Source organism: Bufo gargarizans, chromosome 6, assembly GCF_014858855.1.
Source record: "Bufo gargarizans isolate SCDJY-AF-19 chromosome 6, ASM1485885v1, whole genome shotgun sequence".
Taxonomy (NCBI): Eukaryota; Metazoa; Chordata; class Amphibia; order Anura; family Bufonidae; genus Bufo; species Bufo gargarizans.
In genome coordinates, this window is record NC_058085.1 from 367380405 (window position 1) to 367402467 (window position 22063).

The window sequence follows — 22063 nt, forward strand, 5'->3', positions numbered from 1 at the left end:
AGGCCAGGTCCAACGAGCAAGCAGACGGATCCATTTAAACAGAAAAGCCCCCCTTCCCCCCTTCGTGTTTCCAAATTACAAAGAGCAACTTGGGCGATGTAAGTAAAGCAGGGTCACGCAGCTGTGTACTCCAACCGAACCGTCCAAGATAACATATCTTGGACGGGTGTTCCTAACGACAGCCAACAGCGGTGACATTATGGAACACAGACGTCGATTGCGAGTCCTACAACAGACCGTGCTCTCCCCTACGCCATCTAAAGAGGGAAGTATAGTGGCTACAATTACAGTCTATAAAACTGCCTCACGCCGCCGAGCTCAACAATTGCAGCCTCTGGATTGCGATGTGGCATTCAGAAGGCGGGCAGAGAGTGAGATGGAATGCCATGTGCCATGACGGCTGCCCACTCCAAAGGCTACATCAAGTGCTCAAGACACACGGGTCGTGAATATCAAGACTAATGAGAACTGTTATTTAGCTCATTGGTGAGAAAAATTTAAGACAAAAATTATATAACTTTGCTCAAACTTTGCGTCCGCCACATGAATATAACCAGCAGAAGACGTCTCTCCAGACTTACATGGTGTCCCTTCTAGAAAGAAAAAAATTATAATTACAGAACGGATTAAGTTGCAACGTTCAGCAATAATTGAGCAAAGCAGCAGAAAGGCTACATATACTTCTCCTTTAAATATGCCCAATGTAATATGGAAGAAGTCTCCTAGCTACTACCTTCCCCAATTCACAGCTCAGTGGTGCAGCCTCATTTACAACAGGGATTCTGCATTTGCCCAACCCTCCCAAACCCCAACACCAGCAGTAATGGCCCCAACATATTTACACGTGCTAGACTCCCCCACCCCCGCCTCCCACATAATCCAACCCCACTCCCCTCCCACCCACTTTTCACAACCCCCTCCCCCCTCCCAATTTTCTATTCCACCAAAAGCTTGATTTCGCTGGCGAGAAGCTGGTTCATGTTAAAGATGGCGCTCTTGGTGAGGAGCTCCCTCTCCGTGGCAGTGTCAGGATCACTGTCCACAGAGCTGGAGCTAGCACTCATGCTGTCTCCAGCTTCATGGTGATGGAGTAAAGGAGCAGGCACGTCAACGCCTGTGCCGGAGGTGACGCCAGGCAGCTCAGGCTCGCTCGTCTCGCTTGTGCTGGACACGACAGAAAGGAGGGACATTCGCCTGGTCAGTCGACTTGGAAGGAGCGAAAGGGCATAGTCGGCCACGAGAGAAGCTACGTCCATGTTGCAGGCCTTGTCAAACGCAATAAAGCCCACGTTGGCATTCGCTTCGCAGACACAAAAAGAGCCATCCTGTTTGGTGAGCAAATCAATGCCACACACATCCATTCCCAAGATGTTGGAGACTTGAATAGCCAGTTGCTTGCCCTGCTCGCTTAGTGTGCACATCATCCCGATTCCTCCTGTAACAAAAGAGGAAGGCTACGATTAGAATTAAAGCGACAAACAATTTGACTAAAACAAACTACTAAACAAACATTGTACATTCTTATTGTCATGATAGCAATCTAGTGCAAAAAAATAACAAAAAACTCCATCAGCTAGCACCTTACTGAACTGCAGCTGCATCTCTCCCCCTCCCTACTATAGAATGTATTTCTGCAGTTGCATTTTAGGCCAAAAGTACAGTCCTCATGAGCTCCAGCAGACCCATACAGATCAAATGGATGGCAGTGAATATGTGCACACTGCAACTCCATTGATATGTAACGGTAAAGAATAAATCAAGGCAACTGGACGTTCTGTAGATTTCTTGAAAACGTTTCACCCGTTCTTTTCAAGAAATCCTTGATTTATTCTTTACAGATATATACCATGACCTGGATAAATGAGAACCTTCACAGACTCCATTGATATGGTTGCATGCCCCCACCCTGCTGTGGACAGGGGACAAGTTTATGACTTCAACCAAGGAAAGCAGGAACTAAAGGCTTTTGATAGGTGGGGGGGCTAGATCACCTGAATGGGAGCTGAGCTGGAGTACACTGGCAGTGCCAGTACTGGAAGCAGAAGGCTCTATCTGGGAAGTGGTTAGTTTATGGACCCCCCCAGAGATCTATGCCCAGGGCAGGTAAACCACGTTAAGTTATATTCACAAGTTACAATTCCTGCTTTCACATCAGGGTTATCGATCTCGGTTCTGCTCAGTTATAGAACCGGAGTAAAGATAACGGAAGTGCTGGAAATCGCAAACAAACAGCATAAGACAGACCCGACTGACTAGTGTTCCAGCAGGTATCAGTCCAATTTGAACTGTTCCCATTAATAATTCAAGGAGGGGAATAAGAATAATAAGAATATACAATAAAATACCAATTAAGAAGAATAGGAAGGTTATAACGATTGATTTTATACCTAGAGAACAGTTGCTTTGCATTCTGCCGTCCGTAGAGCATCTTAGCATAGTGCCAATCACACGACCGCCGACTACGATGACTCTCACGTCCCGTCCATGCGACTCCTCCACATACTTCTGGAACAGGTAGGGAGCTTCATGCCGGATAAGATGACTCAGGTCAGCCAGGTGGTGCTTATCCCGGGCTAAAAACACAGCCTTACCTACAAAGCATAGAGACCATGAGCAATGCTTCTAGACGCAGAGGCAGCAGTAAAAGTAGACGTAATACCATGTACAGTGCAGGGGGCTGCTCTGCCATCATGCACCACCAGGCCTTGGCTGGCATTATGTGACTCACCTCTATGACCCCGGGTGTTCTTCACCACCATGGGAAATTCCAAGACTTCTGCCTCATCGATCATCTTGGAAAAGTTTTCATGACCGCCTGTGAAAGTAAACACATTCCCGTCAACATAAGAACGAATAAGAAGTAGTCTTCCATTTATGGATCTGCAAGCAAGAAAAGCAGATGCCTCACCATAGGAAAAGGTATCTGGCAGGGGCACGCCATGACCCGCTAGCTCCTGAAACGTCCAGAACTTGTTGATACAATTGAGGATGGCCTGTGGTCTGTTCATCAGTCGACAGCCCATCTTCTCCAAGTGCCTGAGGACAGTGATATCGCTGTCACTCTGCACCCAGGGAGTGGGCACGCGGACTACAACCACCTGGGGATACGAAGTGATGAGCTCTCCATTCACACGGAGACCTGAAATGACAAAGTACAGATGTCAGACCTAAATACATGCAGATAATATAGTTGTGTGATGCATATGTACAGTGCGCGCACAGCGCCTGCGGAAGTAAAACAAAATGAGGCAGGGCAGCCGCAGACAGGGGAGGCTACACAACTACTGCTTCTGCTGTATGGTTAAACTGTGCTGACCCTGCACTTAAAACGAGGACAGGAAACCATGACGTACATGGAAAGAAATAGTTCACCTTCTACAAATACTTTCCCCAAAAACACTTTTTTGGATTGCCTGTTGGCAAAAACCATTATTTCTCTGTATGTGCCCTGTAGAAAAACACCTTAAAAAGCTATTCAGATCTCCCTACCAGCCCCCAATACACATGCATGCTCGGTTTGCGCTGGCATCCATGCGTTTTCGCTGTGGAGAGGAATGAGCTGCCACCTATGGGAACAGGGGGATCGTCCATGCCAAAAACCTTCCCTGCCCAACCCCATCTCCGCACCAGTTGTCCATCTCACCCATTAGAAAACCAGCCGTTCCCACCAAGAGCGGCAGGTTCAGCCACCTTTAAAGGGATTCTGTCACCTCCCCTAAGGCAAAAAACGATTTAAAACCAGCCATGCAGCACAGCTTACCTGGATTAGGCTGTGCTGTTCAATCTTGAAATCCGTCCAGCAGTTAGTTCAAAAAACGAGTTTGATCAATGAGGAAATGCGTCCTGAAGGTGCCCAGAGGGGCGTTTTTTTCTTCTGAGAGAGCCCAGTCCCGCCCCTTTTTCAGTGCCCAGCCCGCCTTCCTTTTACTTCCTAACCGCCGCCCCCAGCCTGCCACAGCCTCCCCTTCCTCTCCTCCCCCTCCCTCTTGCCGAACGAAGTCTCGCACAGGTGCAGTACCCACTGAGGGCTGCGCCTGTGCGATCATCAGGAGACTGAGGGCGGCAGCTTCATCTTTGTCACTGGGCATGCGCCGAGCCCAGTGACGTCCGATGCTCGCTCAGCAGGGAAGAGCGAGCATCGGACGTCACTGGGCTCGGCGCATGCCCAGTGACGAAGATGAAGCTGCCGCCCTCAGTCTCCTGATGATCGCACAGGCGCAGCCCTCAGTGGGTACTGCGCCTGTGCGAGACTTCGTTCGGCAAGAGGGAGGGGGAGGAGAGGAAGGGGAGGCTGTGGCAGGCTGGGGGCGGCGGTTAGGAAGTAAAAGGAAGGCGGGCTGGGCACTGAAAAAGGGGCGGGACTGGGCTCTCTCAGAAGAAAAAAACGCCCCTCTGGGCACCTTCAGGACGCATTTCCTCATTGATCAAACTCGTTTTTTGAACTAACTGCTGGACGGATTTCAAGATTGAACAGCACAGCCTAATCCAGGTAAGCTGTGCTGCATGGCTGGTTTTAAATCGTTTTTTGCCTTAGGGGAGGTGACAGAATCCCTTTAAGGGAGGGGGAAACTAACCATCCCTTCGGGTCAGACTCTTTGCACCCGCGGCTAGTCAGTGGTCCGAAAGTGCTGAGGGGTTCGAAGGGGACAAAGCTGCAATACCAAGCACAGCTGCTGCTAGAAGTAGGATGCAATTAACACTTTAATGACCAGGCCTGAAAAAGGCCTTAATGACCAGACAGGATTTAGCACATGGTGGTTTAATGGGCCTAACTAAGGGATGAGCGAATCGCATAAAACTTTGACTAGTGCTACCTTGGAACCGAACTTTGGTAAAAAGTTTTTTTTTACAGTAGAAATTAATTTTAGATTTAATGACCTCCACCCGCCAATTTTGAGGATTTTTTTCCCCCTAAACTATAGCTTATTCTTTAAAAGGCCAAATTGACAGCAAAATAAATTTAAAATGGGTTTCCTATTTTGCATGTATTGTTTTTTATGTGAATGGAGTAGCTAGAGAGATGTTTTGTGGGTGTTTAGGATATATAATATATAACTTTTTTTTTTACAATTTCTTTTTAAAGGGAACCTGTCACCTGGATTTTGTGTATAGAGCTGAGGACATGGGCTGCTAGATGGCCCCTAGCACATCTGCAATACCCAGTCCCCATAGCTCTGTGTGCTTTTATTGTATGTATATATATACAGATCCATACAGATAGTGCAGCAGCACAGTCAGTCAGAGTTGTTGGACTGGGTGCAAATCCCCACAGAGGTCGGCTCTTCCTCCACGATATATAATGAATAAATAACGAGGCAGCACTTTCAGTGAACAGGTGAAGACCCCAAACTTTAATCCAAGCGACGTTTCGGCCTGCTCAATGAGGCCTTTATCAAGCTCAAGCTTGATAAAGGCCTCATTGAGCAGGCCGAAAACGTCGCTTGGATTAAAGTTTGGGGTCTTCACCTGTTCACTGAAAGCGCTGCCTCTAAAAAATATATATATATATATATATATATATATATATATATATATATATATATATATATATATATATATATATATATATATAATTTATTTATTTACTCTCAATATAACAATTATGGAGCCCAGCCACTGAAGGTGCCCAGCACCGCTGCACATCCTCTGAATCTCCTCCTTGCTCCCTGACATTGCAAAGTTAGAGTGCCGTAATCTTGCAACTAGCGCATGCGGTTTGTTCCCCGAGGTTGATGCCAGCACAGGGAAGGAACACTATGCCGGCACTGACATATGGCGTACTCGCGAATGCGCGACATTACAGCGCTCTAACTTTGCGACGTTGGGGGATGCGCGGTGGTGCTGGGCTCCAGAATAGTTAGTAACGGATCCTTACTTGCCTCACTTACAAAAAAAAATAAAAAATGTATAACCATTCCACAGCCACGAGTGATCCTAAATGAAAGGTCATGTAAACCCTCTTTGAGGCATGCAGGATGCTGCTCAGCCCGGGGGGGGGGGGGGGGGGGGGGGGGGGGGGTGTCAGACATGTGCGTGTTTACAGAGGACTTCACAAGACTCATGATACATGATCTCATGCATGGGAAATGCAGTAAGAAAGCGACTGCTTGGTCAGCGAGCCAACAGGAAAACCATGTCAACCCTTCATAATAGGGTGGACACTGGCCCATAAGCCCCATCGCACACAACCGTGCAAACCGCCCTGCCACACAGCGGCTCCATCACTTCAGGCCCTGCCGAGGATAAGCCATTCATTGTTGCTCAGTGACCTTAACGTCTCTACCACAATAGGTGCCTCTCGTGCAGCTGCGAGGCCATCGGGGACCGGGTCAGTGATTGCACGAGAGGACTGGTTTCTTTCCTTTTAGCTAGAGCGCTACATAAAAATGGTATAATCTCTAACCGGAGAGATGGCGACACTGAAAAGGACACGGCTCAGTCTGCGTTACACATTTATAGCTGCCGCATTGCAGGAGATGGACAGACGGGAGAAGCAGACACTGGAAAGTGCTTGGAATGCTGATTGAGAAGACGACTTGAGAAACAGAGGAAATTCTTGAGTGAACAAAACAGAAATGGGAGATGAAGAGCTGACGCTGCTAAAACAACCCCCAATCTGCAATACAATGCTTCCATCTTAAGATGTATTCTCGGCTTATAAATGGCAGCTCACTGGGATACTTGTGGGCCAAACGCCCAGGAGAGGCAAGACTTAGTGTAGGTCCTGTCTGATAGAAGCTGGCAGATGGGCCCGACATTCCTGATGAAATAAAATGTGTAAAGAGCTTCTAACTTTCATAAAGTACAGGCGTTATGCAGTCTACATTTATTCACGTTTTCAATGTTTGCATGTGTCTGTGCATAACGCAGCGTGCTGATACTTGTAGTTCTCATCCGAGTTTGCACTGCAGCCATGGAGGTGTGCACCTGTACTCTATACACATACATATATTAGGTGCTAGCCTTGGACAGGGGATCAGCAACCTTTGGCACTCCAGCTGCTGTGAAACTACAACTCCCATCATGCACCTGTATTCTGCTGTTCTAATAACTCCCATAGACGTGAACAGGATTCCAGGAGTTGTAGTTTCAAAACAGCTGGAGTGCCAGAGGTTGCTGATCCCTGCACTAGGAATCCCAGGACCCCCAACGATTCCAAAAATCAAGGGGCTTCAGCACAGTTCCAATGAAACGAATGGCTGTGGCGCTGCACCGCTACACCCCTTCATTATCAGGCTTGTCTTAGTCCCAGAAACCACTCCCCCCGGCACCATCATCTTAGCCATAAACAGCCCCCTCAGATTGGAGGGGTACACACTAACAGAACGGAGGTTTACGTGGGGTGGGGGGCAACGTCTGCATCGTGTAAGTCATCCTTTGGGGAGCTGTCCTGTTGTAATCCTCCATCAGGAAGGGTGTAAGCTCCAGTTTATCCCCCTGTTCCCCCCACCTGCCCTCTACTTAACCTCCGTTAATTTATAAGTGAATCCAATGTATGAACTACAAACATTGTCCAGCGCCTTACATAACCCTAGACAGCACGTCCATAGAACGGGCTGAACACATGCCCTTATTACAGCGGGGTGGGCTCGTCCCAAGACTAGGGGGGGTTAACAGGGTGAGGAGGGGGCGGCTCCGCACTCGGGTCTTGTGATGCCTTCTCTGCTTTTCCACTTTACTGTACAAACTGCGTATTCTGCCAAGTGGAAAAAATCCCACAAGGACACTATAATAAACCAGCAGCAAAAGAGCAACCCCTCCCCCGTAGTGGTTATGAAAGCAACATAAATTGAAGGAGGCGACTCCTAGAAGCCATCATCAGCTTTTATAGCACTATGTGGACATCAGACAATACATTACAGAATGCCTGCACGCTCCAGAGCCATTCACAGGGCAATGGTGGACGACTCCCATTCCTATGCTTAGAAGGCTGCATGCACACGACCGTTGTGTGTTTTACGGTCTGCAAATTACGGATCCACTAAACACAGTTGGCGTCCGTGTGCGTTCCGCCATTGATATAACTGCCTATTCTTGTTTGCAAAACGGCTGGCACGAAACATGTCGGTCTGACCAGGGACACGGAGGGACCTCTTTCACAGCACCATGTGTACGTTTTGAATATTCAATAAAGAACATGCAAGATTTTATCTCCTTCATGCTGGAAATCTATTTCTCTGAATGAATAGGACAGGTTATATTTTTTTGGCAGGCCATGGAACGGAGCAATGGATGCGGACAGCACACGGAGTGCTGTCCGCATCTTTTGCGGCCCCATTGAAGTGAATGGGTCCGCATCCAAACCGCAAAAACTGTGGCTTGTATGCGGACCAAAACAGTTGTGTGCATGAGGCCTAAAGGGGACATTTGGATCTGTTCACACACTCCGGACCAGTCTCTGGTTAGGGCTGCACAGGGACTTTAACCTGCAGCGACACATTTCTTTTGTAAAATTAGAGGTGTATTCCCATCACATACAATGGGGGGCATATCGCTAAGATAGGTGCGAGTCCTACGGAGCATGGAGAGCTGTGGCTGGAGGACCCCGGGTTTCCTGGGGTCCGTCCACCACCAAGCACTGCTCCTATTCATTTTTATGGGGCAGGCGGAAATAGCCGAACCAGCGCTCTATTTTTCAGCGGCCCCACTGAAAAGAATGGAGGGGGGCTGTGCATGCGCAGTGCGCCCTCCATTAATTTTAACGCTCAGTTCTTGTTGTAGGTGAGGGTCCCACACCTATCAGACAATTGAGGTCGTAAATCCTAGTGATATGCCCCCACTATATGCGATGGCAAAACCCCTTTAACGTTGCCGAATTACGATCAGGAAGCCTCCGCGACTGCAGCACAGCAGTACCAAAGAAATCCGAAGCCTGCCGATTTCTTGCGACTTATGACGTACCTACCTGCAGGTTGTAATGGAACCCATTCGCTGCAACGCATGAAGTGCTACAATGCATCAAGATCACAATGTAGACTTGGGGGTGGGCAAATCGGTCATCAAATATTACATAAACCTGGTCTAGCACAGTTCTTCGATTACTTTATGTATGGAGCAGTATAGCGCCATTTACGTAGGCAACATAAGTACTGCCTACGTTGGTGGCAGCACTGTATACTTACACTGTATGGCAGTGTTACTCGGTCAATGTAAATGGTAATATTTATACACTGATGAGGACAGGCGCGAGGCGTTACCACAGGGCAACAATATAGCGTAAGTGTGCTGTGTAGGGCGACATAGCTGCTGACTACTAGACTCCATTGACTACAATGGTTTACTGCACAAGTGCAAGGTTTCGGACAGATCCCAGTCTGATGCCACTGCAGTCACTGGGATTCAGTGGTGAACAGTAGTTTCAGGCCACGTCAGATAGTGAAATGCAGGGAAAGCGTCTACCAAACTCGGGTAAACAGGTCAAGCACTTTGCAGGCCTCCGCGTGTAAGGTTTAGGCCGCACATTTTCAGAAGTGTCAATTCAAGCTGCGGCCATGACTCGTTATGTCGGCTTACCTAGGTTTCCTTGCTCAATGGTCAAGACCACCTCATCCATGAGCAAATACCGGAACTCATGGTCTTCTTCACAACATTTTGTCTTGAGGGCGCGGAGGATCTCCTGCTGGGGATAGTCATCCTTTATCCTTCTGTCAGTCAGAAACCAGACACGGCCATTGGAGCTGCACATTTTCACAGGCTCAGAGGGAGTGGTAAGTGGTCTGCAAGAAAAATGGGAGAAGCGTTCAGTTCAGTGAGAACATGGGCCTTGGTCTGTAACACATCAGGACCTTGATCACACCTACAGCAGAAGGCACAATATGGCCAGGCGTGACCTGCAAGCCCATCCCTACTTCTGACCTAAGCTAGTCTCCGGTCATCTACTCTGAATGCTCATGTGTAACGCCATTTCCCTCTAGATATTCCGAAGGAAACAATGGAATACTATAACTACAGTCAAGACCTATAGTGGCCCTTTAAGGTGGCCTTAAGGGGTTGTCCCCAGGTCTCCATTTTGATAGACAGGAAATGGCAGTAGATGCCAAACAGTGCGTCGAGCCAGCACCAAGGAGCAGAGACCAGCGAGGGCCTAGAACGGCAGCACTGAGAAGAGTAATGCTTTATTTACCCATTCCACCAGACGTTAAAAAGGTGATCCTGGTGACAACCCCTTTAACTCCAGGCTTTATATAAGCAGGATTCACTTCCCCCACATTCCATATCATTTAGAAAGCAGTAATCTGACAGATCTCCCCAAGAACAAATGAGAAAAGTGGCTGCGAGGCATCACCTATGTCCTGGAGGAACCCCCTGAAATCCAACATGCCAGATTCTTCCTTGACCCAGCACACACTAGACCAGGGATGCCCAAGCAGCGGCCCTTCAGCTGTTGTAAAAGTACAACTTCCAAGCCTACGCCCTGCTGTAGGATGCCCAGGCATGCTGGGAGTTGTAGTTTTGCAACAGCAGGAGGGCCGCAGGTTAGGCATCCCTGCATTAGACAATCAGTGAATATTGCACATTAGATATCTGATGAGATCCCTTCCATCTACAAGTGACCACAATCTATATAATGGATCCGCTCTGCCTTGGGGGGCTGTGATAGACGTGAGCGTCACATTAGAATAACTACACCCCAGTATGACATGGACTGTGCGCCATCTGTATCTGCAGCACATTAAAAATGGCGGCTGGCCTCATGTCTGATCACTTATAATAAGGGGCTGAACTGTAACAATTAGGCCTCATACATACGAACGTATTTTCTTTCCAAGCCCGTTCCATTTTTTTGCGGACTGTATGCGGAACCATTAATTTTAATGGGTCCGCAAAAAATATAATTTTTTTTTTTTTAATAAACTCAGTGTGCATTCCGTGTCACAAAAAAAAATAAAATATAGAACATGTCCTATTATTGACCGCATTACAGACAAGGATATCAGTGTTCTATTAGGGACCGCCTGTTCCGTTCCGCAAAATACGGAATGCACATGGACAGCCATATTTTGTGCGGATCGCAAATTACAAAGTCGTGCGCACAAGGCCTTACACAGAGTGGCGTCACCCACACCGATTCCGGCTGTATGACGAACCATACAACTATCCACATTACAAACGTCAATGCTCTAAAAAAAAAAAAAAAAAAAAAAAAAAAAATTGCACCACAAGGAGACATGTGATGCAGACGTCTAATGTGTTAATCATCACGGTGAGGCGCACAAAGACACCATGTCTACCTGGCGGAAAAAGGATGGTTATTAACTTTTACGGCACTCTCTCAGCATCGCCCTCCTCGAGACGCAGGCTGACATTGCTGACGCAGCTCAGCTCCACAACCCCCTCCTGCTGCAGAGACGCAGCCGGCAGACAATAGGCTCAGTGTAATGTAAGAAGCGGCCACATGACGCCCTCCCCCCGTCCATCCTGCAACCTGGAGAGCGCTGCACAAAAGAGATGCAGGGGAGAAAAGCAGGATCCAACCCCCCTCTGCCCAAACCGGCCTGGAGAAGCTCCACCTCGCTGCACAATGCCGCCGCTCTCATCCGGCCTCTGGGCGCACCATTAATCATACGTCTGCCTCCCCCCCTCCCAATTCCATGAATTAAGCACACTGCAGGCAGCACAGAACTGGCATGTTTCTCCATGAAACCCTTTTGCCTTGCGTACAAGACGGGAGAAGGTTCGGAGACAGCCCCCTCTCCTGTGCCATAATCGCACCCAGCGCCGCAAGAAGGGAAGAGAAAACGCTACCAGCCCTTCCCAGCATAGAAGGAGTTAAGGCGCGCAGGGCTGGAAGCTCACTCTCCAATTCACTATGTGGTTACAGAAAAAAAAAATATTCCTGTTTGAACAATCGGCCATGTCAGCACTAGAATGTCTCCCCCACCGGCCGGATACTTCAATTTAACCCCTTCCTCACCTCTCACACCGCGTGTGTGACCCGGCCTACAGACCATTATTAGACTACACATGACAGCCAGTCAGGCGTGACATGCTAGATACTGGGCCACATCGACGGTGTCAGAATTTCGTAGCGTCGCACTGAGCAATGCAGACAGGGTGTGCCACCGAGGTGGACAGCTAATGAAGCTACCAATGTGCAGGGCAGACGGGCGCCACAGGCAAGGAGTACGCCTGACGCAACGCGGCACGCCTACAGCGTTAGGCCCATACAGATTGTCAGGATCTGATGCTCTGGCACACAAGTCCAATCAGTTTTGTCTGAGATTGTGTTCAGCGTCTCAGTTTTTGATGCGATTGAAAAATTAAATAAAAAACCCACTGTAACCGGATGCCGAATGTTTTTTCACGCAGCCCCGTTCACTTTTACGAAACACAATATTCCAGAATGCAGAGAGGATCAGTGAGAAACTGGTGTGCACAGACACATTGAGGATAACGGGTCAGGATTCAGTCTGGAGGCTATCCGTTCACCACACGCCTCGCATCTGGATGGGAAATTCGCTATATAGAATAGGCCCCCCCACCAGTGGATACGGCACAGATCTACTACTGTCCGTAAGGTGGAGACACCCACAGGCCTCCGCTCCTGGGGAGAATGGGCTCAAAGGTGCACTGCAATCGACTACTCGTGTCAAGGAGGGAAGTTCTGTTACCTCACGTGTACAGTACTCGAGTATCAGATCTCCGTGTGCGACATTACACGAGGCCGCTCACCTCAACTGATGGGGTCTGCCACACGGGCTTCTGGCCATATGGAAGGGCGTGCCAAGATGAGACAAACCCTTTAAATATCACACGAAGATCTCGGTTTGGTCCCACTGTGGGCTCTCGTCCGTGGACACATTAGGTGGTTTCAGGATGAAATCAGATCATTTCTAAACCCACTTTTCCAGGCTGAGGGAAGTGCTTTCCGAGACTAAGGGTCCCATTCACACGTCAATAGTGTATTACGGATCCGCAATACACCTGGCCGGCACCCCCATAGAATTGCGGACAAGAATAGGACATGTTAGGGGGCGCACTCCGGAGATCTGGATGCAGACAACTGTGTGCTGTCCGCATCCATTCCTGCCCCATAGAGAATGAATGGGTCGCACCCATTCTGCAATTTGCGGAAGGGATGCAAACCCATTCTACGGACGTGTGAATGGACCCTCAAGGTTCTGCAAAAACGCATCTGTTCAGATAATACAACCGTCTACATCTGTTCAGAACGGATCCGGTTTTATTATTATCTGTAACATAACCAAGGCGGATCCATCTTGAAAGTCAATGGAGGACGGATCAGTTTTCTATTGTGCCAAATTAGTGTCACAGAAAACGGATCCGTCCCCATTGACTTACATTGTGTGTCAGAACTGTTCCGTTTGGCTCAGTTTCGGAGGCAAACTGAGCGGATCCTTATCCATTCAGAATGCATTAGGGCAAAACTGATCCGTTTTGGACCGCTGACGGATCTCAAACGGAAAGCCAAAACGCCAGTGTGCAAGTAGCATTCTACCGATTACCAATCCTCTGGATAGGTCATCAGTATCTCATCGGTGGGGGTCCAACACCCAGGACCCCTGCCGATCAGCTGTTTAAGACACCAGGGCTTGCAGTAGTGCTGTGGCCTTCTCCTGCTTTTCCCAGGCCATGTGACAAGTTCATCGGTCACGGGGCCTAGGAGCAGCTCAGCGCCATAGAAGTGAATGAGGCCGAGTGCTATACCAAGCACAGCGCTGTGCTTGGCGAGCTGGGAGAAGGCCGCGGCGCTCACAGGAGGGGATCATTTCCAGCATCGATCTGATTTTTCTCCATTTAAAGAGGAGACCCCATCACCCCAAAAGGTCTCACGCCGATTACCAGGTCAGAAGACCCCACTGCTGGGACCCCTGCAATCATGTTGTTACTGCGCTACTGAAATCTATGTCCACGTAAAGTACCGCAGCCAGGGGGCCAATTAAAGCTTCCCATACACAGACAGCTGGCTATCCCCCCGACAACCGCACATAAGGCAAGATGTGGACCTATACATTTCAACAGGGCCGGAAAAAAATGCGAAAAGCACACGGACTACTTACTGCATGTCCGTTCCACAGTCCCGAAAATAGGACTATTCTGGTCCATTTTGCAGACATGAATAGGCATCCGAAAAAAATATATAAAATCAGATCTGCGTTTAGTGAATCGTAAAACATATGGTCACGTGAACGCACCCTTAAGATGCTTTTTCTTTACAAGTCAAAGTTAGAAGAACCGCTGGTACTTTCCGTCACCTATGACTAGTGCTAGGAACCTACAGCGGCAATCTGGCGGTCACCAAGCAGCTTTAAACCCAAGAAAACCTTGACAGCAGTGACCGCTGGACAGCCAGTCGTCCCATAAAACGGACCGCAGCAGTGACCGGGGCTAAACGGCACTTCCAATGGTCTCCATTTCCTCAGCACGTTACAGAAAAGGTCTAGAGGGGCAGAAAATTTACTCCAAACGGCAGAGAAGGACGAACAGGATGCTGCTCTCTAATGGAGTAAGGAGTGACAGATGCAAAATGCATAAATTTAGCATCAAATACGAAAAACATGTGCGAGTCAGCAGGAAATAGAAGTCAGCAGAGCCGCCAACACCGTGGTCTGGAAACGAGCCTCGTATGGCCAAGCCACCCGCATCCCCTCCTCTGTTCATGTCTTGGAAGGAACGCGCACCGCTCCGACACAAGGTCCACGCCGCAAACTGCAGCATGGCTGTCAGGTAATGGCAAGATCCCCATGAAGGAAACGCCTGCAGTCCGCATGAGCCGCCACTACAGCGCCCACAGATGAGCAGTTTTCCGCAGGACGGCATCTAACAGCGCAGATTTATGAAGGCGCCCCAGAACGTGGCATAAATTATAGCAGGAATCTACGCCCGCCTGTAGCCTGTAGATTTCACCTTTTGGTGCACAGACTGCCACAGGCGTTACCAAATTTTTAAAAGGCCCCTGCCCTTTACACAGTTCGGGAAGCCGCCAGATAATCCTATGAACACTCATTAGAGATTAAATGGCGGTGTAAAAGGTGCTGCCGATACCTGAAGGCGGCGCAAAATGCTAATTCGATGGGTGATTGGATCGTTTGTGTAGGCATCTAGATCATCGCTCGGCGGCGGCAGATGGCGCTGTGTAAACTGTCTGTATGGAGACGATGCAGCATTAGCCATACTGTGGAGGAGATCGCTGCATGCAGATGTGTCTCCTCCACCGACAAACAGGCGCTTTCCAGGAAGAAAAGTTTCCTTCTCAATAGTCTGAAAAACAGGCCAGTATAAAGGGACCTTTGTAGATCTGCCCCCGATGCCTATACCGGCTGCTGAGCTTATGACAGATTTACTATTGAAGTACACGACAGCGCGGTCTCATTTCTTTTTACACTGCTAGGCAGAAACCTCAAACCACTGGTGCTGCGTGTCAGTCTCCACTGCATTTTCCTGCATTCTATCCAAGCCCAGCAACACAAAATTAACAGATCTACAAATACAGGATAAAACACAAAAGTAGTATTACAGTGAGGCAGGGGCCTCCTAGAAGGCATACCGCCATGCCTGCGCTGCATGTGCTCAGGAAGTCAGTGTGTCGGCTCAGCAGAGACACCGAGCTTCCCCTCATGTGTCAGTGCTTTACACAAGAACACACCTCAGGGGCCCAGGAGCGGGGAAACGTTACTGGAAACACACACATCAATGAACCTGATTTACAAGGCAGCAAGATTACACCCAACATTTACTACGCACAACATTACAACACCTCCAGCAAGTCCTCTGCCGCCATGTGACACCGCGCTCACTAAGCTCAGCACAACGGCTGCAACTGAACAAAAAGGTGTTCATATCGCAAGGACCCAAATACACCCACGACCGAGAGCAACAGGATATGGAACAATACAGATGTAGAACTAAGTGTCCAACAAGGACTGCACTGTGTACATACATCACTTATCCTGTATTATACTCCAGAGCTGCACTCACTATTCTGCTGGTGCAGTCATTGTGTACATACATCACTTATCCTGAGTTACATCCTGCATTATACTCCAGAGCTGCACTCACTATTCTGCTTGTGCAGTCCCTGTGTACATACATTACTTATCCTGTACTGATCCTGAGTTACATCCTGTATTATACTCCAGAGCTGCACTTACTATTCTGCTGGTGCAGTCACTGTGTACATACATTACTTATCCTGTACTGATCCCGAGTTACATCCTGTATTATACTCCAGAGCTGCTCTCACTATTCTGCTGGTGCAGTCACTGTGTACATACATTACTTATCCTGTACTGATCCTGAGTTACATCCTGTATTATACTCCAGAGCTGCACTCACTATTCTGCTGGTGCAGTCACTGTGTACATACATTACATTACTTATCCTGTACTGATCCTGTGTTACATCCTGTATTATACTCCAGAGCTGCACTTACTATTCTGCTGGTGGAGTCACTGTGTACATACATTACTTATCCTGTACTGATCCTGAGTTACATCCTGCATTATACTCCAGAGCTGCACTCAGATTCACGTGTCAAGTATTTCCAGATATGACCCACGTAGAACAGTCTGACAACTGCTCCCCTTCCCAAAGTCAAGGCCACACCTAATCTGCAGCAGCTGTCAGAGTCTCAAGGTCTCACAGATTACCCCCATCATCCTAACCCACGAGAGGCATGCTACTCCTCGGACTGTTCTGGGGAATTTCAGGAATTACTTCCAGTAACTAAAGAGACTGCAGCAGGCGGAGGCCTCAGGACGGCAGCAGATTTAATGCTGATACGCAAAGGCTCACAAATATCTACACGTCACACGCCACGATCTCCATGGGAACCAGAGACATCTGTGACCAAGTGAACGTGTGCATTTAAACATGTAACGAGCTCCCGCTCGCTCACTGCAGCCACGTACATTTCATCGGACTGGTGACCAATCTGCAGCAGCGAGCTCGTGGAGGCGACGGCTGCAGAAGTTTCTGGAAGAGATCTGCCACATGTGAATTCAGTCCTGTCTGAAGGTCTATGGGTTTTGTTTTCTTTCAGGCCGTGCATTACAGCTGCAGCGGCCACTAGAGGGGAATTCTAGTATTGCAGGCAGCCCTCTCCGTGGATGGTGCTGCTCCCTGCTCTGGCACAGGAGACCCCCGCTGGATGACATCCCTGACCACCTATAAATGATGAAGTGTCCAGATGAGACCACCTCAAATGAAAAAAAATAAAAGAGAAAGACCAAGACTGTAGGGAAGGAGCCGTCAGACGACCCAGCTCCTTCCAGGTGAACGATCCACAAGTGGCCAGGGGGTGCAGTCAGCGGGTTTGGCTGGGCACCGTTCCTCCCGTCTGTGACTATGCTCAGTCCTCAGGCAGATTCTGGTCTGCCCTCTCCCAGAAGATCAAGGATACACAGGCGGTCCGAGAGGCCTTAAAGAATACAGGGCACTAAGGGAGAGACACTTACTACGAGCGGACGATGGGGTGAGTTGTTTGCAGAATCTCAGGGCAGATCTTCCACACAGGCTCCTACAGAAGACAAAGCATTAAGTTACCAAGAGCAGCGCTCCTGCTGCACACAGCGCATTAACCCAACGAAAACAAGTGTGGCACAACAGAACAATCACACCCATGCTGCTCCTAACCACAGAGGTGCTGCCGCCTCTTATCTGTCTCCGCTTATCTCCAGACAGTCGTGGAGACAACACGAGGCGCATATTGTGTCTCCTTAAAATGTCAAGATTGTATTCATGGACATCAGGGCAGACGAGGTCCGCGTCAACTCTCCACACAACCTTCAAGATGTTCGCCGCCGCTGGGGTCATCAACCACGGCAGACCGCCTGAAACTACAGCTCCCAGCAAGCTCCATTCACTTCAAGTACGCATGCTGGGAGTTGTAGTTTCACAACAGCTGGAGCGCCAGAGGCTGCCGACCCCCTGCTCTATAAAGTAACTTTCCATAAGGCCGTATGTATTTTGCAGTCCACAAAAAAGAAAAAGAAACGGACGACGTCCGCGTGCATTACGTATTTTGCAGAATATAACAGCCGGCCCCTGATAGAACAGTCCTATCCTTGTCCGTAATGCGGACAATAGGACTTTATTGCGGAACATAAAGACAGAAAAAAGAACGCGCACGGAGTGCCTTCTGTTTTTTGTGGACCCATTGAAATGAATGTTTTTTTAGGACCGTATACAGAACCAAACAAAAAAAAATACAGAACGGACACAGAATGAAAATACGTTTGTGTGCATGAGCCCTAAGATTGACCCCCCTTTCAAAAATGGGGCTCTCAGTTGCAAAGCTACAACTCCCAGCATGTACCGGCGGCAGCTTGTGCGCTGCTTATCAGACGGCAGGAGCATGCTGGAACTTGTAGTTTTGCAACAGCTGAAGGGCCGAATCTCACTGCGATTAGAGCGCGTTTACACGTGGAAGATTTGTTGCAGGGATCTTTGTCACATCCACCTGAACGGGGCTTGCAGAGATCCTGCTTGAGGCAGGATCAACCCCCCCCCCCTACACACGTGCTGATCTGCATCAGACATACCCGCTGCTAGGGCATGATGAGTGTTGTAGGTCTGTAGCAGCTGGAGTCTCCTGCGCTGCAGGATGCAGAGTGTCTGACATTATCAGAAGACGCCCCCTACTGTACCTTCTCAGCCACCAGTGTCACAGGCGCTCGTCGAAACAATGACACGAAAAAAATAACCCAGCGCGAGGCAGGTGGCGCGGTCCAGGTGGCCGTCCCACTGGCTTGCTTAGCCAATCTGACCCCTAAGGAGAAGCTATATTCCTCTTTAACCCTTCATTTCCCACAGCTCAGCGTCTCTACTCCCGCCAATCAACGCAGGTTTGGGCCCCTCTTAATTCTACCCTGTAGCAGATCTGCGAATGTCAGCTGCGAGAGAAGAAACAGTGCGAACCATTCCTGGACTGGCACAGCGGGTGCACAGGACGTTCCTAGACCGGCTTCTATGGAAAACAGATTACGTGTCATAGGAAATTAGGCACGTTAGATTGAAGTTAGAAAACCACAAAAACGTGGCAGGTAGGGGACGGCGGGAAATGTAGAGCCAGGTCCCCTAGGAACCACCAGAAAGTGGAATTCCTCCATCCATGAGCCACATGTGTCCAGCTGTGTACACAGACTCAGAGCCGGCCCCTAGTGGTGGAAGCAGAACATGCAGCCTGCCATACATCTATAGCCCCGACCGTCTTATTGTACGTGCCGCGGTCCTGGCCATCGCCTCCTCCCGGCACACCGCTCATTTCACGTCATCCTCCCCAGGACGGGCACCCTTAGGTTCCCATCTGATCAGTATGGCGTCATGTACCGCCACAGACCGGGGGCCACGGATGGCGGTATATTGTGCCCTGTGACTCCTAACCATTTCCAGGCTTCAATAAACCCCAGACGCCCATATGAATCCGTCAGTGCCAGCCTCACAACCCAACAGAAGGCTGGCATCATGCGTGGTCTGTGTATATCATGGCTCCACAGACACCATGAACTTCAATCCGCTTCTGCGCAGCAGCACCCCCCATCTGTACCAGACCTGTCAGTGCCCATACCCCCCCCCCCCCACCTTGTGCCCACCTCATCCTAGCCTGGTTGGCCTTTGCTCTTCACACAACACTACCTTCCCTCATGCACCCTCCATCACCCCTAAATACAATGGGCAATACCCGACCCACTCTACCACAGAATCTATTCCGTAAGATGCCATGCGCATTACACCAACCACCCCCATCATCCTCCATATCAGAAGCCATGCGCATTACACCAACCACCCCCATCATCCTCCATATCAGAAGCCATGCGCATTACACCAACCACCCCCATCATCCTCCATATCAGAAGCCATGCGCATTACACCAACCACCCCCATCATCCTCCATATCAGAAGCCATGCGCATTACACCAACCACCCCCATCATAATCAGGAGGCACCCATGGCACCCCTATTGCCCACCATCACCCAGCCCTGACCCCCCACTCAGTGCCAGCCATATGCTCGCTGACTGCCATCTGTTCTGCATGCCTTTCCTTTTTACACCAGCCCCCAGAGACATATCCCTTTAAGACCCCCCGCCCCCCACACGCCCGCGCGGCAGAAAACACACAAATCCCACAATCACCCCCCCCCCCCCCCAATATAACTTCAGATACCCCCAAATGACTACCCCTCCCCCTATCGATTAATCGCCCCCACATCGGCCGATATCATCGCGATACCCGCGCGCAGCCGACTCCCACCAACCAGCGATTAACTCTCCCATCTTCGCCTCCAACCCCCCTGCCCTGACAGCAGAGACGACCACCCCCACCCCCCCCTGCTCCGCCATATTGGCGCCCCGTCGTCTACTCACACAGCCGCCTTCCAAACGACGTCGTCTTTGTTATGTCGGAGGTGGGGGGAGATGAGCACAATGCGGCAGCACAAAGGAGCGGCTCAGCCACTTACAGCAGCACAGAGCGATGCGAGAGCCGGGCTTGCCTCCCCCTTGGCGGGCTGGGACACGGGCGGAGACCCCCGCCGCCGGAGCAGCTAGGACGAGATGTGACTTGAGTTCCCTCCAAAGACACGCAGCCCCGCACAGACACGTCCGCACTCCACCACTCACTCACACCGACTGAGAGACAGTAAGCACACGCTGCAGCCCTCAGCCACACCCACCTACCTCAACCGCCGCCGCCCTATTGGTGGAAGAGGAGCTCTGGCGCCGCCCTTTGGCTGGAACCTGATGGCGGGAAAGGAGGAGAAAAGAAGATGATGGCTGGCGCTCGGACGTGAGGGAGGAAATGAGTGACAGAGGGAGCGGCAGCACGGAGAGCGCTGATTGGTCCAGGTACTGAGGATGCGGGGCCAGGGGGCATCGTGCAGTTCTACCTTCTTGCATCTTCTTCGTACTCCTCTAGGGGTTTCCGATGACGTCAGCAGGGGCCTCCCTGTATATAAATAGCGCACGGTGGGCGGGAAGAGCTGAGGGGAGTGATGGGTTCATTGGGTTCTTCGGGTTCTTCGGGTTCAGTGGGTTCTTCTGACTGCGAGTATTGTGGCGAGCGCGGGCTAACAGGAGGACTTAACAGCCTTTCATAATACCTCATAGTGCTATCTGTTCCTGGGAAAGATGAGTGACCTCCAATATGGCCGATTCTCCTAGCTACCTCCAGCCGTCAAATTGTTAAACTACAACCCCCAGCATGTGCCTTAGGTCTCATGCACACGACTGTTGTTTTCGGTTCGGCAAAATGGGGTTCCGTGATCCGTTTCCCGTTGTGTTTCTTCCGTTTTTTTTGGAGGACCACCAGAAAAAAAGCAAGGAAAAAAAAAAGTGTAAGACAGGTTTGCCATGCAAATGATAGGAATAAAATGGACGCGGATGACGATTGGGTGTGCCTCCGCATTTTTAGCCGTCCTATTGACTTGAATGGGTCCGCAAACTGTTTTTCGCGGACAAGAATAGGACAGGTTATATTTTTTTTACGTACTGGAACCACAGACGTTGATGGCAAACGGTGGACTATCCGCATTTTCAATGGCTCCATAGAAATGAATGGGTCTGCATCTGAAACGCTAAAATCGGCAGAACGGACATGGAAACAAACAACGGTCGTGTGCATGAGGCCTTACACTTCCAAGAGCGTTTTTTAGAATAGCAGAGCAAGTGTGCATGCTGGGAGTAGTAGTTTCACAACTGGGTTGGTGACCCCCCTGAGCTAGACCCTTTCACACAAGCGTGGTTTTTCGCGCGTGACATAAACGCATAGCTCCCGTACTGAATCCTGACTAGTGTTAAGCGAACTTGTGTTTTACGTTCAGCGTCTAAAGTTCGGGTTATCGAAGTATCCCGTTATGGATTCTAAATTCCGTTATGGTCCGTGGTAGCGGAATCCATAACGGGATACTTCAATAACCCGAACTTTAGACGCTAAACTTAAAACACAAGTTCGCTCAACACTAATCTTGACCCATTCATTTCAATGGGTCTGTGTTTTTTTTAACGCATCAGTTCTGCGTTATGTGAGAATCGCGGCTTGTTCTATATTCTGCGTTTTTCACGCAGCCCTGGCCCCATAGAAGTGAAAAACGCATTGCATCCGCA

At 49.6% G+C, this 22063-nt stretch overlaps 1 protein-coding gene across 4 annotated transcripts; it reads right to left on the bottom strand.

The window, feature by feature from the left end:
* Window positions 1–901: 901 nt before the first annotated feature.
* On the bottom strand, window positions 902–20593 carry RIMKLB (ribosomal modification protein rimK like family member B). Of its 4 annotated transcripts, none has more exons than XM_044299218.1 (7): window positions 20422–20593; window positions 17418–17479; window positions 9514–9716; window positions 2909–3139; window positions 2729–2815; window positions 2388–2591; window positions 902–1435 (listed from the first exon to the last, which is right to left on the bottom strand). In XM_044299218.1, exons 3-7 carry the CDS (start codon window positions 9683–9685, stop codon window positions 936–938), a joined length of 1194 nt encoding a protein of 397 aa, XP_044155153.1. In that variant the 5' UTR covers window positions 9686–9716; window positions 17418–17479; window positions 20422–20593; the 3' UTR covers window positions 902–935. The 4 variants fall into 4 exon arrangements, with proteins under 4 accessions (XP_044155153.1, XP_044155151.1, XP_044155154.1 ...); XM_044299216.1 differs by having other exon boundaries at window positions 20327–20593; XM_044299219.1 differs by lacking the exon at window positions 17418–17479.
* Window positions 20594–22063: the final 1470 nt, after the last annotated feature.